The sequence below is a fragment of the Henningerozyma blattae genome, chromosome 9 (assembly GCF_000315915.1).
Source record: "Henningerozyma blattae CBS 6284 chromosome 9, complete genome".
Classification (NCBI taxonomy): Eukaryota; Fungi; Ascomycota; class Saccharomycetes; order Saccharomycetales; family Saccharomycetaceae; genus Henningerozyma; species Henningerozyma blattae.
This window is the reverse complement of record NC_020193.1, coordinates 240,785-257,927: the sequence shown is the minus strand read 5'-3', so window position 1 is coordinate 257,927 and position 17,143 is coordinate 240,785. Positions and strand designations below refer to the sequence as shown.

Here is a 17,143-nt window from a genome sequence, read left to right as displayed (position 1 = left end):
TACAAAAGTTCCTTTAATGAAATTTATTTTTCAATAATTTGCTCTTTGTATATAATCAGAATCTGTTCTAAGAAATAAAAAAGAAAATAAAATAATTTTTGTTTATATTTAGTATTTAATATAAAGTAATCTTTATATTTTCCACCTACAAAAGAAATGCTTCTTTTACTTTTTAGATAAACAAAACTTAAAAATCAAATTGCGAAATGCCGGAAACCTAAATTTTTGGATCCCCGTCTGGAATTATCTTCGATTTCAAATTTAGGGAAACGAAGAAATAGTGGTAAAAAAAGTTAGCCTTCAGTAGATAAAAAACATTAGGTTACGAATACAATAATACACATCAATCCTTCAAAAAAATACATATATCTCCTACACTCGGTTTACTTCAACGTCAAAATACTTTACAACCCGGAGAGTAACTTTCTGTTCTATATATTTGCTGTTTCAACGTTATTGATATATCAGATATTAGCGGTATTAAATATTGTGTTAAGACATATTAAGAAAAACCAAAATATTGAAATTACTAGTTTTCAATTATACTATTTGTCGTTTTAGACTGTAAATTTTTTATCAGCATAAGTTTGCTAGACCCAAAGATAATTCTTAGTATTAGATTAACACAGCTTCTCTAAAACTAATAATTAGAACTTCTAATTGCTCTGAATAGATATTATTAATAAACTTATTACAAAATACGAGATATTTTTTTTCCTATTAATATTTTTATGATAAAATGAGTTTTAGATTGAGAAATACATCAAATATACTAACGAAGGCTTCCAGCCTTGGTTTAACAAAGATAGATAGACAAATGATAGGGCCTTCAATTTATATTCCTCTATCTAAAATTGCTATAAATAACTATAATAATAGAAGGAGTTTTCATCACCAAAGCTTACTATGGAATAATAGTCAAAAGGATAAAAAAGAGCTTTCTGATAAAGATCTTGATGCCATTAGAAGAGATGTGCAGAAATATATCGAAGATTTACAATCTAAAAAAATATCCTCCAAAGAAACTGAACGTAAAGATGATATTAGTAAGAGAATAAAATTATTAGAAGAAACAATATCGAAATCATCTGAGGAAACGAATTCTCGTAAGGACGAAAATTTAAACTCCAGAAACAACAACAACAACAACAACAACAACAACAACAACAACAATAATAATCATAATAAAAATATCAACTTTGATTCAAATCCTGGGAAAAAAGATGATGAAAAATTACGAAAAGCATTTACTGAGGCAAACTCTACTTCATCGAACAGTAATGTTGCTATATTTCAACTTGGTTTATTATTTCTTTTCTTATCATTTTTATTAGATTCATTTAGCTCTGGTGGTGAGAGTAAGGAAATTTCGTGGCAAGATTTTTATTCTCAATTATTAATGAAAGGATTTGTTTCAAAATTAACCGTTATTAATAAGTCAATTGTTAAGGTAGAATTAAATGAAGGTGGTAAGAGTCAACTAAATAATTCTAACTTTGATTACTATTATTTTACAATTGGTTCAATTGAGAGCTTTGAAAATCAGTTAAATGAGGCACAAAATGAATTGAAGGATGCAGGCCATTTAACCATCCCAGTTATATATACACAAAAAGGTAATTGGGCAAAAGCTGCATTACAGATATTACCAACACTTTTATTGATCTTTGGATTTATTTGGTTGACACGTAGATCTGCTATGAATGCCACAGGTGGCCGTGGCGGAATATTTAGTATGAGTAAATCTAAGGCTAAAAAGTTCAATACAGAAACCGCTGTTCAAATTAGATTTAACGATGTAGCTGGTTGTGATGAAGCAAAGGAAGAAATCATGGAATTTGTTGATTTTTTGAAACAACCATCACGTTATGAGAAGATGGGTGCCAAAATCCCTAGAGGTGCAATTTTATCTGGCCCACCTGGTACTGGTAAGACATTGTTAGCTAAAGCTACTGCTGGGGAAGCTGGAGTACCATTTTATTTTGTATCTGGGTCTGAATTTGTGGAAATGTTTGTTGGTGTAGGTGCATCAAGGGTCCGTGATTTATTTAAGACCGCCAAAGAAAATGCACCATCAATTGTATTTATTGATGAAATCGATGCTATTGGTAAAGCTAGGCAAAAGGGAAACTTTTCAGGTGCTAATGACGAAAGAGAGAATACTTTAAATCAATTATTAGTAGAAATGGATGGGTTTTCATCAACCGATCATATTGTTGTATTGGCTGGTACAAATAGGCCTGATATTTTAGATCGTGCCCTATTAAGGCCTGGCAGATTTGACAGACATGTGAATATTGATTTACCTGAATTAGAGGGCCGTAAAGCTATCTTTGGGGTTCATCTTAAGAAAATCAAAATCGCAGGAACTATCTATGATTTACAAAATCGTTTAGCTGCCTTAACACCTGGATTTTCGGGTGCTGATATATCTAATGTTTGTAATGAAGCAGCTCTAATTGCTGCTAGATACAATTCGAGTTTTGTTAAGTTATCACATTTTGAAAAAGCCATTGAAAGAGTTATAGGAGGTGTTGAAAGAAAATCTAAACTATTATCACCAGAAGAAAAACAAATAGTTGCATACCATGAAGCTGGCCATGCAGTTTGCGGATGGTTTTTGAAATATGCTGATCCACTAGTAAAGGTGAGTATTATCCCAACAGGACAAGGTGCCCTAGGCTATGCTCAATATTTACCAGGAGATTTATACCTATTAAGTGAACAACAACTGCTAGATCGAATTACAATGTCATTGGGTGGCAGAGTTTCTGAAGAATTACATTTCCCCAGTGTTACTAATGGTGCATCTGATGATTTCAAGAAAGTTACTAGAATAATTACTTCGATGGTAACTGAATTGGGAATGAGTCCCAAGATTGGTTGGCTAAGTTATAAGAAAGATAACAATGAATCAGACCTCACGAAACCATTTTCTGAAGAGACTGCAGACATTGTTGACGCAGAAGTCCAACGTATTACCAATGAATGCCACCAAAGATGTGTTAATCTTTTGAAAGAAAAATCTGAAGCTGTAGAAAAAGTTGCCCAATTGCTATTAAAGAAAGAGGTATTAACAAGAGAAGATATGATTGAATTATTGGGTAAGAGACCATTCCCCGAAAGAAATGATGCTTTCGACAAGTATTTGAATGAAAAACAGACAAAAAAGATCAAGGAACAGGAAAGTAACAAAGATCAAAACGATGACAGGGATATACCAAGAACATCCCAACCTGCATTTTAACCCACACCGAGCTGCCCACTGATGTGTGTACCACAACATCCTATATAATATCATTCCATAAAATTTGTATATAGACATCAATATAAAAATATCTATGACTGCTACCAATACATATTTGAGTATCTAGCAGGTTTGATTTAAGGAGTATTAATCCCCCTTTTTTTCCATTATTGTCACAATGAAAGACCATCCTACCTGTACTGGTTGTCTACACTACTACATAATGTATCCTGGTTTTATATCCATTTGCTTTTTGAGCCAGAGTCCCATCATATGCTTGTTTCTCCACTAGCCACTAAGACTAGATACTATTCTGGCACGTGTACAGAAATAAGTCGCTGTAAAACATTTCACGTGACAACATTTCGTACTGAGTTATTTCCGCGGAGTTAAGCCGATTCTGGCATTTGCAATTGTGTCGAGAAACCTTATTTTTACAAAGGTCAAGAATTTGCAATTTTACTGAGGTTTCCTGAAACGCATGACTATTTCTAATTGGATGGTTTTGAGCCCTTTTCCAAACCTATTGTTTAGATTTTAAATTTTTTTTTGTTCCTACAATGAGTTGGATTGCAAATTTCTATAGGGACCCTAAGAATCTAGTGAAGGACACAAGAGAGTGTAACAAATATGACCATCCCGGGTTGATAATTCTTGGAGAACGTTATCAATATAGTTTTGGGCTACTCTATGAAGTATGACAGACTCCAATGCCGTTTGTAGTCGTTACTTGAAGTCAATGAAGGAGAATAATCTTGAACATTTCACTAGCTCTTCGAGACCATAGACTGATATAAAAACTATTGTTGTTGAGAGAAAGTATATAAGCTTGAATTTTGCAAAAGAAAAGAAAAAATAACTTAAGAAATCGCCAGTCATACTTTTTATTGTCATGACAAAAATGCTGTCCAAAAAATTTCCAAAACCATCAACAAAATGTCGTTTCTTTGCATCTTATATGGCAAAGATTCCTCAGGCCCCACCCGATCGCATCTTGGGACTAGTAAATCAATTCATGAACGATCCCAACCCTAGCAAAGTGGACTTAACAGTGGGCGTATATCGTGATAATGCCGGTAATGTACCAACTTTTAAAAGCGTTCAAAACGCACAGCATCTTCTTCATACTGTACCTAGCCTAAGAAAAGATTTATCGTATTTGCCAATAATTGGCCACCCAAATTACCGTAATAAAGTTTTGAATTTCTTATTTCATGATGGCTGTCCTGAAATAGGACCTGAAATCATATATCAAGACCGTGTAAGTTTTGTTCAAACTTTAAGCGGTACAGGTGCGTTGTCTGTTACAGCAAGGTTCTTATCTAATTTTATTTCTGACTCAATTATTATTCCTCAACTTTCTTGGGCTAATCATGCAAATGTCTTTAAAAACAATGGTTTTCGAAATATAAGCTATTATCCATATTATTCAAATGAAAAAATTGTTTTAAAGGATTGGTTGAATCATTTAATAAATATTCAAAAGACAGATCGAGAAGTAACTTCGAATTCTAAACCATCTTGTATATTATTGCATGCCTGTTGTCATAATCCAACTGGCCTTGACCCAACAAAAGAACAATGGGATCAAATTTTAGATACCATATACGATTTAAATTTAATTCCAATAATAGACATGGCTTACCAAGGTTTAGAATCAGGTGATGTGTTAAAAGATTCTTATTTATTAAGAAAAGTGTTAAATAAAAAACGGTATAAGAATTGGAAAAATGGGATTTATTTATGTCAATCATTTGCTAAAAATATGGGATTATACGGTGAAAGAGTGGGGTCTTTAAGTATCATCTTACCTGAAACTAATTCAGGTAATAAATCAACTTCTATAAGAGAAAATATAGATTCCCAATTAAAACAAATCATAAGAAGTATGTATTCGTCTCCTCCAGGATATGGTGCAAGAATAGTTTCTTTAATTCTTTCTGATAAAGATTTAAAGGATCAATGGTTTTTAGACGTCAAAGAAATGGTTGATAGATTAAATGATGTAAGATACAAATTATCTCAGAAACTGAATTGGAATTCCATCATTGATTTAAATCAACAACATGGTATGTTTTATTTTACAAATTTATCACCAATTCAAGTAGAAAGATTGAAAAATCAATTTGCAATTTATTTGACTACAGATGGTAGACTATCATTAAGTGGTATTAATGATTTAAATGTGGATTACATTTGTAATTCAATTTTAAATGTATTATAGAATTAATAAAACGATTGATTTGAATCAAAAATATAGACGCTATAATTTAAAATACATAGTCATTTTAATATTCATAAATAGAGCTTATAGCAAAGTGCATAACAAAACAATAATTTAATTTAATTTATTTACAAATAATTTATTTAAATATATAAATTATTACAATTTAATACAAATACAGAAATTAAATTAAATAATTCTTTTTCTAAGAAAATATAATATACAACAAAGGCAGTTATGCCTTATAATTAATTAAAAAGTCTTGATTTTATTGTCTAACATCTAACGAATACAAAGATCACTTTTTAAACATCATTTTAAATTTGTGACCTAATTTACCTGGACTTTTCCTTGCATCATCATACCCAACATCGACACCTTCATCATAATTGATATCTGGATCTTCATACGCTTCAAGCTCTTCTTCATACGCTTCATTTTTATTCTTCTTCATGGACTTGAAAATATTTTTTAGTGTCGGTTTATTTTCTAGATATTCCGGATTATCTTCATATAATTGGGCTTTCCAATCACTGTAGCTTAAAAATGTATTTCTTGGTCTTGGCTTGTTATTATATGCAGTATCATATTCTTCATTGATTTGCCCTAATCTTTTAAACGAACCAAATTTACTACTTTTTCTTTTAACATTAATATTATCAGCATAAACGACATCACTGTTAGAGTCGATATTTTTATTCATTCGCTCAAAAGAACTTGTTTCAGCATTATCATTTTGAAATTCGTTTCCCATAATTTCATCATCATCATATACATAATTACGATTATCATAATATTCATCTTCATATTGATATTGACGGTTTCTTTCTTGAGCTGCTGCTATATTCGCATTCATATTATTAACCATCGTCTTAAATGGTTTAAATATATTCTTTGTTTTCCCACTTTTTGGTTGTTCCATTACTTCGTCACTGTTATCAGTGTTGATATTCATATTATCTTGATTGTAATTAGGATACATCTCATTATATGTTTCCATTTCATTAACATCACGCATAGAAACAACGCCTGAAGTGGGTCTTTGCATTGATCTTGGAGGTGGTGTAAAATGTCTCATATTATTTATTTCTTTCACATCAATATCGCTAATAGATTTAGATTTAAACTTGGGTTTTAACTTTTCTTTTTTGGATCTAGTAACACTATTCATAGTTTTTGACCTTTGAGGTAGATCTTCTCTAACCAAACTTGAGTTTACTAAAAGATCATCATTCGAATAAACACTTGTATCTGCATCAACACCATTGGATGCAACCATCCTAGCTTTCTCAATTGATTTTTTTAATTTATCTAAAGATGTCATACTTGCTTGAAGTTCCTTATGTTTAATATTAAGAGAATTAGTGGCAGGATGGTCATTATTGGTAGTGATCTTTCGTTTTGGTGAACTAATTTCAAGCGGTTCAGTTTGGCTAACTTTATTAATTAAATTTAAATCACTAGTGTTAAACATAGAAGTTCCATATTCATCACTATTAGCCTCCGCAATATCTGCAGTAATTACATCTTGGATATCAGACTCATTCATGTCATAGTCATCAATAACTGGAGCAGTTGGGTAAGCAGAGTTTTTAATTGTCTCATTAATTGGAGTCGTAGGATGCTTTAAGGCTTTAACAGGAGCTTTTGTAAAGGACTTCTTTGGTGATTTCTTAGCTAATTTCTTACCAAAATTTGAATTTTTCTTCACATTTTTGTTCAATGAAGGTTTAGAAGATTCTTCGATAGTTTTCTTTGATATATTACTTGGTACACGGCTTTTATTGGGTTTACTTTCAATATTTCGATCAGTAACCAGTGTTAGATTATCTACAACATCAACAAATGCGTTATAACCAGATTCAACTGTAATGTTGTCACTTTCAGGATTAATGGATACATGAGAGGCGTTTAGGTTACTTTGATCCCCAGACTCAGATTCGGTTATACTGAATGCTTTTTGTAATTTATTCTGATGTGCTAGTTGCTGATAAGATGTTGCTCTAGGTTTAATATCTTTATGAATAACGCTATTAGTATTAGAACTATTTTTAATTTCAGAAATATTAGAGATATCAAATTCTTCATTTGCAGGATTTTCCTCGTAGTCTAAAGATTCATCGTTCATATTAACATTATGATAGTATTCTTCATCGTCATTAACAAATTTAGCGTTATTTACATCCTTTTTAGATACTTCGTGAACTTCCGCTTCGTAAATTTCATAACCAACTGAGCCAGGTGATTTCATCGAAGAAGGAGAGGCATATTCGCTTGTACTATTTGTTGGACTCATATATTTACTTTCAGAAGATGCCATTGTAGAGTTATCTTCAGTTACAGCGTTACGGGAACCGATAGTATTAGTTGATGGTTTTCTAGAATGCGCTTTCTTAGCAATAACCGGTTGAAGAAGATCACTGGTAGCATACATTGCTTGATCAATATTATTTTTATTTGAATTCATACTAACAATAGTTTCCCCGCTAATTTTTTTACTGGATACTCTACGATGCGAAGGTGCCCTAGAGTGCTTTCGAACATAAGTAGTGGGATTCGAATTGTGCATATTTGTTGGTACCTCCTTGCCTAATTTCTTACTGTTACTTTCATTATGAAAATTCTCAATGGTAGTAGCAGGTGTTTCCGGTGTGCTAATTAGCTTTGGAGAAAATAATTCGTCAGTACTATCATTTGGAGCTGATTTAGAATCTTCTCTGGTAACAAAGTTAGCTAGATGGTTAGTATTTTCTATATCAAAGTTGTCATCCGAGAGGACTAACCTTTCAATTTTTTCCATTGTATGCAACTGTTCAGGTTCCATGATATTCCCTTGCATTAGCTCATCTTCCATAGATTCATTAGTAGTATTTTTAGAAGCTGCTTCAGACAATTCAATTTCATCCTCAGTGTCAAATTCATCTTTTTTAGAATGTTGGGATTCGTAATTAATTGATTTACTTTCATATTCATCCTCAGGTGAATTTATATGGTCTTGCCTATTTAGTGTATCATGCTCACTTACTTGTTCTGAATATTCTTCATCAACACCCTCCTCTTCTTCCTCTTGACCGAGTTCACCTTCATTACCAATAATTAAGTCATTTTCATCTTGATTCGCTAGCTCCTCATCTTCATAAGGTTCAAGTAAGTTATCTTCCTCTTCAGCCTCTTCATCTTGTTCTGAGTTGGATTCATAGGTGTCCTGTGAAGAAGTGGATTGATTATCTGAAAGTTCGATTTCTTCAGGCAAAATCTCAACTTCATTTGCACTTACATTGTCACTAGCATACTTTACTTGATCAGCTTCATACAATTCAATATTTTCTGATTCTTCTAAAAATTCTTCTTCTTGCTCTTCTTGCTCTTCTTCTTCTATACCAACTTGTTCAGTCTTATTTTGGATTGGCTTATCAGGATAAGATTTGACCTGTACACTATCATCTTCTTGTTCTTCTTCAGAGATACGATCATCATCTTCTTCACCGTACAGTTGATCATTATTTTCCTTTTCAAAAACATATCCACTAAAATCTGAATTTGTTGCATTTTCTTCGACGTTTTCGTTATCTTCTAAATCTTCTTGGAAAATTTCAGTATTCTCATTATCAGATGAGAAATAATGAGCGTTTTGTAATTTTTTAGCAAAAGTAGATTGAGAAGTATGACTCTGTGTTTCTAAAACTTCATCATCTATGGCATCTTTATCATACAATTCTAAGCTTGGTTGTGGAACAATGTTTTTAGAAGATTTAACACTACTTTGACGGCTAGATTTATTAGATTTGTAATTCTTCCTCATCTTCGATACAGATTTGGTATTATCTTCATAAGCCATAATAGGATATGTATTTGTATCATCTTCATAAATACCATTCTCATGCATTAAATTGACAGTAATATCCTGACTAAAATCAGGTTCTGGAGTTGGGGTAGTTTCTATTTCCTCCATTGTAGTGAAAGTGGTGTCATTTTTAATTTCTGAATTAACATTGTCAGCAAGGACACCCTTTGTGTTGTAGATAAATTTCTCAATAGTGCCAACGTTATAAATTTGTTCATTTGGATAAGCTTGTACAGGTTCCCTCTTTGTTTGTTTTGGCTTGTAATTTTTAACTGATGCTGGAGTATTTTTCACCATTGATTTTTTCTTTGATAAAGGTGAATCTTCAATTGATGAAGGTTCATAAGTTGATTTAACGTTATATGACTGTTGTTTCAAAACAGGAACAGGTTGAACTTTCTTTCTACGTTGTTGAGGTCTTGGAGTCTTTTGTTGTCTAGCAACACTTTTGAATTGCCTTAATTTTTGTAAGCTGGCAGGCTTGCTTATTTGTTCATCATCATTTTCATAATCGGTAACATAGTTATTGGTAAATGTTGAAGATTTTGTCTTTTTCAAAGAAGTAGTACTCTTCATCTTTGGAATTAAGTTTTGGTTCGAAGCTTGTCTCATTGAATTGATAGATTTTTTAGTTTGCAAATTCGAAGTAGACTTTCTTTTCATTAAACTTGAATTTGAGGTAGAATTTGAGTTTAGTCTTGGATTTTCTACTATTGTACCAAAAGTTGGATCCAAAGTTCTTATTGAAGTTTTCTTGTCACCATTACTCTTGCTACGAGATAAATCTGATTTGGAATTTTTCTTTACTTTTGATTTTGGCTTTGTGTTTAAGACGTTATAAGGTAAGTCAGGGGTAACATTCGCATTAGATAGACGTGCATGTTTATTATCCTGTTTTTGTTTCAATTTTCTTTCGTTTACTTTTTTCAAGACTTTGGTAATATATTCGTCTTCATCATCTTGAGATGGTTCGGAGCCAAGTTCAGACTCAGATTGAGATCCAGATTGAGTATATGACTCAGTTTCACTTCTGGTTTCAGAGCCTGAAATAGATATTTGATCATCATCTTCACTAGTAACCTCTGAATCATAATAGGCCGATGAACGATTTTTACGATGCTTAGTTGGAAGTTGTGATCTTCTTCTTCTAGAATAAGATTGATGATGAGGACTATTTAATCTTTTCGATTGAACAGTGGACTTGGAAGATTTTTTCTTCAACAAATTGTTTCTCGAATTGGATGACGAGTTACGAGCTGATTTTTTTAAAGTACGACCATGTTGATGATGAGGATGACGACGATGACGATGTTTGTTATGAATCGATTCCACTTCAGTTTCAGATTCAGTTTCACTTCCGGAACCGTCATCATCTGATTGGGAAGAGACATAATCAGACTCGTAGGACATTTCTGAATCGGAGCCTGATGCTTCATCAGATGCAGATTCGCTTTCCAATTCAGAAGGTGATTCAGAAGCTTCTGACAAAGTTTCATATTTCGAATGACGATTGTGATGGTGGTTACGTTTAGAGATGATTGTTGGCTTCTTTTTATTCTTCTTGACAATCTGCTGTTTTTTCAAATACTCCCTTTTGGATAAATTTGATTTATTATTAAACCTTTGTCTAATCATATTGGAATTTCTTGGGGAATTACCTGTAGGAGGAGGAGAAGACAACAGAGAATTTTTATTCATGTAATTTTTATACGAAGAAGGATTTTGGGAAGATGCTAAATTTAAGTTTCTTGAAGAGTTTTGCCTTGACATTTGTTGTAATTGAACCAATTGTTGTTCTTCCAATTGGTAATCATTTTCTAACATATTTGTATCAGTTAAATAATCTCTTTGAGGTGAAGGGAAAGAATCATCGATAATGACATCATCTGCGTAAGAGTTATATTCCATTGGGAAATCGCTTGGTAAAGTTTCGATGGTTGGCTTTCTCTTTAAGATTTTATCTCTATCTTGGTTTGATGGAATATTAGTAGTTTGTTGTTGTTCGTAATGGCGTTGTTGTAATAATCGTTGTTGTTCATCGGTGGTCATGTCTGGCGTGTGTTCGAACTCGTAGGAATCCATTGATTCGTCATAATATTGTGCATTAGTATTATTATTGTCTGTTGGAATATGAGTATTATCATTAAAATCTTGGAAGTAAGCTTGGTGAGGTGGAGTAGGATATGAATATTGAGTATCTTCATAAATTGGAACACTACCATCTTCATAAACCAATTGTTCATTAGCTGAACCGTTACTACTTGAGATTGGAATAAGGTTTTGTTGGAATTGTGGGGGGAATTCTTGATCTACATATTGATTATCGTAATAAGGTTGATGAAGTAAAGAGATAGATCTTGAAGGAGGCATGATGGCCCCTGAAGGAGGAGAAGGGTAAGGGTAAGAGAATTGAGGTACCATATTTTGGTATCTCATATTGCTATCACTAATGAATCTTGTGACAGGATGAGGGTGAGGTGGCATGTATGCATTTCTCATACGTCTCATGTTGCCATTGCCGTTTACGTAGGAAAACGATCTATTGCCACTGGGAATAACACCGTTTGGTGCTCTGATAATTTTCTTAACAGGACGTTGTTGAATAGTGACTTTCACAGGTTTCAACCCATTCTTGGAAGGCACGTATTTTGTGACAGTAGTGGTTTGAACCACCATTGGCGAGAAATCATTGTTATAGCTGTTACTGTTGCTTTCCATCGAATCGATGTAAGGACTATTACTATGGTTGGAAAAAGATTGATCTAATGGATACCCGTATTCATCTTCATAAACCGGCTGAGGTTGCTGCAATTTCCTTCTTCTTCTTACCACGATTGGTTTGTTATTACCGTCAGAGGGCAAATACCTGACCATTTGATTACCATTAGGGCTAGGGCTAGGGTTAATAATCTCTTCGTCATACGAAGAAGGGTTAGTCCAATCCTCATACATCATATCGTTTTCGCTTATGATATTATATTGAGGGTTACCATTATTATTACTGCCCACCTTTCTTTTCCTTCTTCTAACCACTTTCTTAACAGGAGCGGTCTGAGTAGTATTATTATTACCGTATAACATTAGATTAGCGGCTTGGACGGCTGTAGTAGACAGCGGTTGATCTGTGAGGAACTCTTCTTGTGGAGGAGTAACGATTCTTCCTCCAGCTCTCATTCTTAGAAGGGTTGGGTGTCTTTGTAACTGTCGTTAGTGGTGGATTATACGTTGCAGTCTATTATACTATATAGGATATCGAAGCTGCAGAGTTGATTTTGGTATCTATCGAGAACTACTATTGTTTCTAGTTCACGAAATAATGAAAGTATAGAATAATGAAAATAAAAAAAGAAAAAAAAAACACAGGCTGAACGAGGATTTTCAATTGTAAATCCGTATGCAAATCTGTCTCGAATATTAAATGAAAAAAAAGCCAGTGGCTGGTGCGGAGGTTATATATATTGATATAAATTTATACATATATACATATATATATATATATATATAGATAGATAGATAAATTGATAGATAAATAGCTTATATATGATTGAAGTAGTTTATACTATAGCATATATATAAAATATCCTAAAACATACAGTAATATTCCCTGGGGGTCAGGGTGAGTCCTGTCTTGACCATCCTGCCACTAGTTTCCGCGTCTGTTTCTGCTGGTTGTTCTACCATAATGGGCCAAGATGCTGGCCCATCTAAGAGGACTGCGCAGATGCCGTGTGCCATTCTGCAAGCTTAGCTTGCCCGATTGGGATACATGCTTGCCTATAGTAGGTGCCTATCCGGATACGGGTATACAAAGTGCTACGTGATTTTCTGTGTTCGAGCCGGTAGAGTGCTATTGCCCTAAAAGGCAAAAGAACAACACGCGTCCAGGGGTGTTTCCTGTTCCGGACATGGGGTAAACAGCGCCACGGGCCGACTGCAGGGGGTGTCGGCGGTTCGATTCTGCGTCGGCTCAGTCCAGAATGTGGCAAGGATGACGTATACAGGCTTGGCATAATGATATGTGGATAAATGTATAGAGAGGATATAGAGAGGATATAGAGACAATATATACACTTGTATTGTTTCTCCTGATAATTCTCAATATAGACTTCAAAAGATACCAGGGTTAATACTACTTTTAAGAGAGAAATACCTTTTAATGGATTTGAGTGTGCAAACTTGTAATGATATTTGTAGTTGTATAAGATTATAGTGAGTGATTGTTTTTAAGTGGGGGTTTTTTTCTGCTAGTATATTCTCGTAGCAAATACAAAGCGATAGAATCCGCTTCATTGTTTTACCTGTTGCTTTCTTACCATTTTTGTATTTTCCTTCGGAGACTTGAATAATGCTAGGGAAAAAATAACAACATTAAAACTCTACTTTGGGCGGAAAATAACTCGTGCCTTATATTATTTCACATGATAAAACATAATGGGAAATAAATTAGCAGACTAGGTTCCTATATATTTTAATACACATCACTCATTTGTATATCCAAATATATATATATATATATATATATAGATAGATAGATATTGGTCTAACTACAAGCCATTAAATTCATTATAGATTCTTCTCCAGTTCATGTAGAACCCACAGAAGAAATGTGCACCAAGACCTACATCTTGCGAACCAGTAGTAGCTCTGATACTATGCATCGATAATTGAGCAATACCCAAATCCACGGTTCTAGCACCGGTTTGAGATGCCAAGAATGGGCCCACAGTGCCACCGGATCTAGAATTGTTCTTGATTTGGAAGTATTGTACTTTATCGTCATTAACAGCCGCTAGTCTTTCTACAAAGGCAGTACCCACGACATCAGTGGCCATGTGAGCATTTGGATCAAGGGATAAAGTAATACCCACATTTGGTTTTGGTGAATGGTTGGACATATAAACATTCTTGAAGTTAGGGTTGAACATGTGATTGACGTCTGCGGATAAGATGATGGAATTGGCAAAGATACGGTGTAAATCAATAGCATCACTACCAGCCATTGCCTTGGCAACACGTGAAACCACGGCGCTCAATAACCCACCTTGAGCACCTTGTCTAGTCAAAGATCCGACTTCTTCGTTATCAAATAAACAAACCATGGTGAAATCTTCAGGGTTTGGTTTTTGTAAAGTGGCGAATTTATGCAAAGCACCAATAGCTGCAAAACTACATAAACGATCATCTAATCTTGGGATAAATAGGAAATCATTCTTGATACCACCAAAAGTGCCCTTTTGGACATCAAATAATTCCAAATCCATTTGAACTAATTCAGAAACTTTAACACCTGCTTGTTTGGCAACCCATCTCAACAAATTGATACAGTGCTTACCATATAATGGTGATTTCTTTTCTTCATCAGTCACTTCTGGTGCATTGGCAGCTTCTTCAGGGGAAACGTAGCCAACAATAGGAACTGCTTGGTCTTCTTTATCAAATGGACCCACAGCAGGGCTACCGAAATGTGGAGCAAGACTTGGGATTCTAGCAATTGGATGAGGAGTAGAATCAATTAAAACAGATTTAACTTTGTCGGAACCAGATTCTGTGACAAGAACACGACCACCTATACCTAAATCTCTATCAAACCACAATTCATTCAAAGTACCTCCGTATGGTGCAACACCTAACAAATCAAACCCTTCTACTTTTTCCTTAAGAGAGGATGGCTTTAATTTGGCGGTTAAAGAGTCAATATGAGATGCAACAACACCAACACCAAATTCTGGTTTCCAATCTGGACCAATAATGAATGCTGATAAACTGGTTCCGTTTCTGGTGGTATAATAATAACCTGGATTATCAGCCAAACTGGACCAATCATCTTTTTCGTCGATATATTTGAACCCAGATTCAACTAACATATCAGATAAACCTTTAATAGCATGGTAAGTAGTTGGGTTTGCATATTGGAAATCAATTAATTCAGTACCACATTCCAATAATTCATCCAATGGCATCTTGCAAGGGGAATGCTTGAAATCCTTTGGAGCAAACGCAGTGTGACCGTTCTTTGGAGAAGAATTGACCTTTTCAATGTTTTGAGATAATTCAATTTTGGATAGGGTTTCCTTTAAATGGTTGATTAATTCTTGTTGAGTGCTCATTTTGTTTTAGAGTAATAATAAAAAGATGATGCAATATATAAAGAAAAAAACATTAACAATCTATCTTTTGCTTTGATGGTTGTTTTAAGTATTAAAAGAGAATAAAAGCAAAAAAATATAAAACTTATTTCACAACATTTTGCAATTATCTACCTCTCCTTTTTATAATGCATTTTGGTATTATTTGGTAAAATTTCCATAAACATTTGTTGCTATTGTACGTTTAGTCACATTAGTAACGGAGTATAGTTCATACACCCTATTGAAAATTTGAAAACCTCTCTGCCTTTTCTCTCGGTGAGCCCCTTAAAAAATAGTAGAAAAAAAATTAAAAATTCCGAAAATTCAAGAATGTGTTTTTTTTTTTTACTCATATTATAATTTACTGTTTAACTTGACACCCCATTTTATATTCGAATCCTGAACGACGCATTTTTCTCGACATTTATTTATTGCAAAGGATAACAAAGTAAATGAAGCATCAATGAAGTGACATACTTCTCTGAATGTAGTGTCTTGACTAATTTGATACAAATAATGATAGAAGTTTCAATTCGCCAAGAAGTGTTTACTAGTTTGATGCCAACTTAACAACGATTACGTATACATATATGCCAAGTACAACAAATCAATTGTTGTATTAGCTTTTGGATATGTAAATACCAAGAGTTTCTGAAATAAACATTCTTTTACTTCGATGATGAAGTAGTACTAATTACAAAACTATGTTGGTCTAATAATAGACTTGAAATGTCTCAATTGATATACGGCTCATGCTACCCTTTAAATATATCAATAATAAATTACTAATCAAAAAACCTTTTATTCTCTAAACTCGTAACTTAGCCACTCAAACAACTAAACATGGATTACCATGTTTATGGATATATTTAGTAATAATTACATCCCGAGAAGTCACCAACTTAGAGCGTTTTAAATTAAGCCACATTTTGCATACGTATTCCTTATATATATATATATGAAAACTTAAAAATAGAATTGGTGTTATTTGTTTTGTTTTCATATTCTGGTTTGTTTGTCAACTCTCTAAAATGTTTGTTTTTCCATCCTGAAAAAAATAGATAAACGCGAAAATACAGCTTTGTTAGTCGATCTTTTCCTGAATTTTCGCGTCTGGCATTCGTGTTGGCTGTTTAAAGAGAGCAAACCGGCCGATTTCGCGCCGAGTACAAACAGATTCAGAAATAACCATTGGATTCATATTACTCTATCAACGCTAAACAGGTCACTTCACAACCCAATAGATTCATCACATATTAAAATCAATTTTTCACTAGAGTGCCCTCTGTGTAATGGCGTAGGCCTGTGGGAACGCCAATTTCAGTTTAGTCCAAGAGATTCTACTACTAGTAAGTAGTGGATCCATCGAATCACTGTAGTTCATAATGCCCCAAAAAATAAAAAACAAATATTGGCATTGTAAATCTTGATCATTCATAATATATATATCAAATTCCATAAATTTGTAGTCGAGCTATCAGCATCAGAACAAATTCGCAACATTCTTAATAGTTGAACTGATAGAAACTAACTAACTTGTGATTTTAAAGTTTGCATATTTCTTATACAATCGTGCAGTGAAGTGACCAACATAAGAAAAAAAAAAGACAGTTTAGTTGTCTCTAAGTTATTAAGAATTAAGAAAATTACATTCACAAGAATATAATATAGATTGTTTGCTTCCTGTCATTAATAGATAC

The 17,143-nt window shown here is 33.5% G+C and overlaps 4 protein-coding genes across 4 annotated transcripts; 2 read left to right on the top strand and 2 right to left on the bottom strand.

Annotated features, from left to right (window-relative positions):
- Positions 1 to 739: 739 nt before the first annotated feature.
- On the top strand, positions 740 to 3,247 carry YTA12 (m-AAA protease subunit YTA12; the record flags this gene model as incomplete). Its single annotated transcript, XM_004182250.1, has 1 exon — positions 740 to 3,247. One exon carries the CDS (start codon positions 740 to 742, stop codon positions 3,245 to 3,247), a length of 2,508 nt encoding a protein of 835 aa, XP_004182298.1.
- Positions 3,248 to 4,139: 892 nt separating this feature from the next.
- On the top strand, positions 4,140 to 5,471 carry AAT1 (aspartate transaminase AAT1; the record flags this gene model as incomplete). The annotated part of the gene is made up of 1 exon (XM_004182249.1): positions 4,140 to 5,471. One exon carries the CDS (start codon positions 4,140 to 4,142, stop codon positions 5,469 to 5,471), a length of 1,332 nt encoding a protein of 443 aa, XP_004182297.1.
- Positions 5,472 to 5,769: 298 nt separating this feature from the next.
- TBLA0I01170 (uncharacterized protein) lies at positions 5,770 to 12,489 on the bottom strand (the record flags this gene model as incomplete). The annotated part of the gene is made up of 1 exon (XM_004182248.1): positions 5,770 to 12,489. One exon carries the CDS (start codon positions 12,487 to 12,489, stop codon positions 5,770 to 5,772), a length of 6,720 nt encoding a protein of 2,239 aa, XP_004182296.1.
- A 1,370-nt stretch (positions 12,490 to 13,859) lies between these two features.
- On the bottom strand, positions 13,860 to 15,422 carry APE1 (metalloaminopeptidase APE1; the record flags this gene model as incomplete). The annotated part of the gene is made up of 1 exon (XM_004182247.1): positions 13,860 to 15,422. The coding sequence occupies one exon, from the start codon at positions 15,420 to 15,422 to the stop codon at positions 13,860 to 13,862; it is 1,563 nt and encodes a 520-aa protein (XP_004182295.1).
- Between the last annotated feature and the right edge of the window lie 1,721 nt (positions 15,423 to 17,143).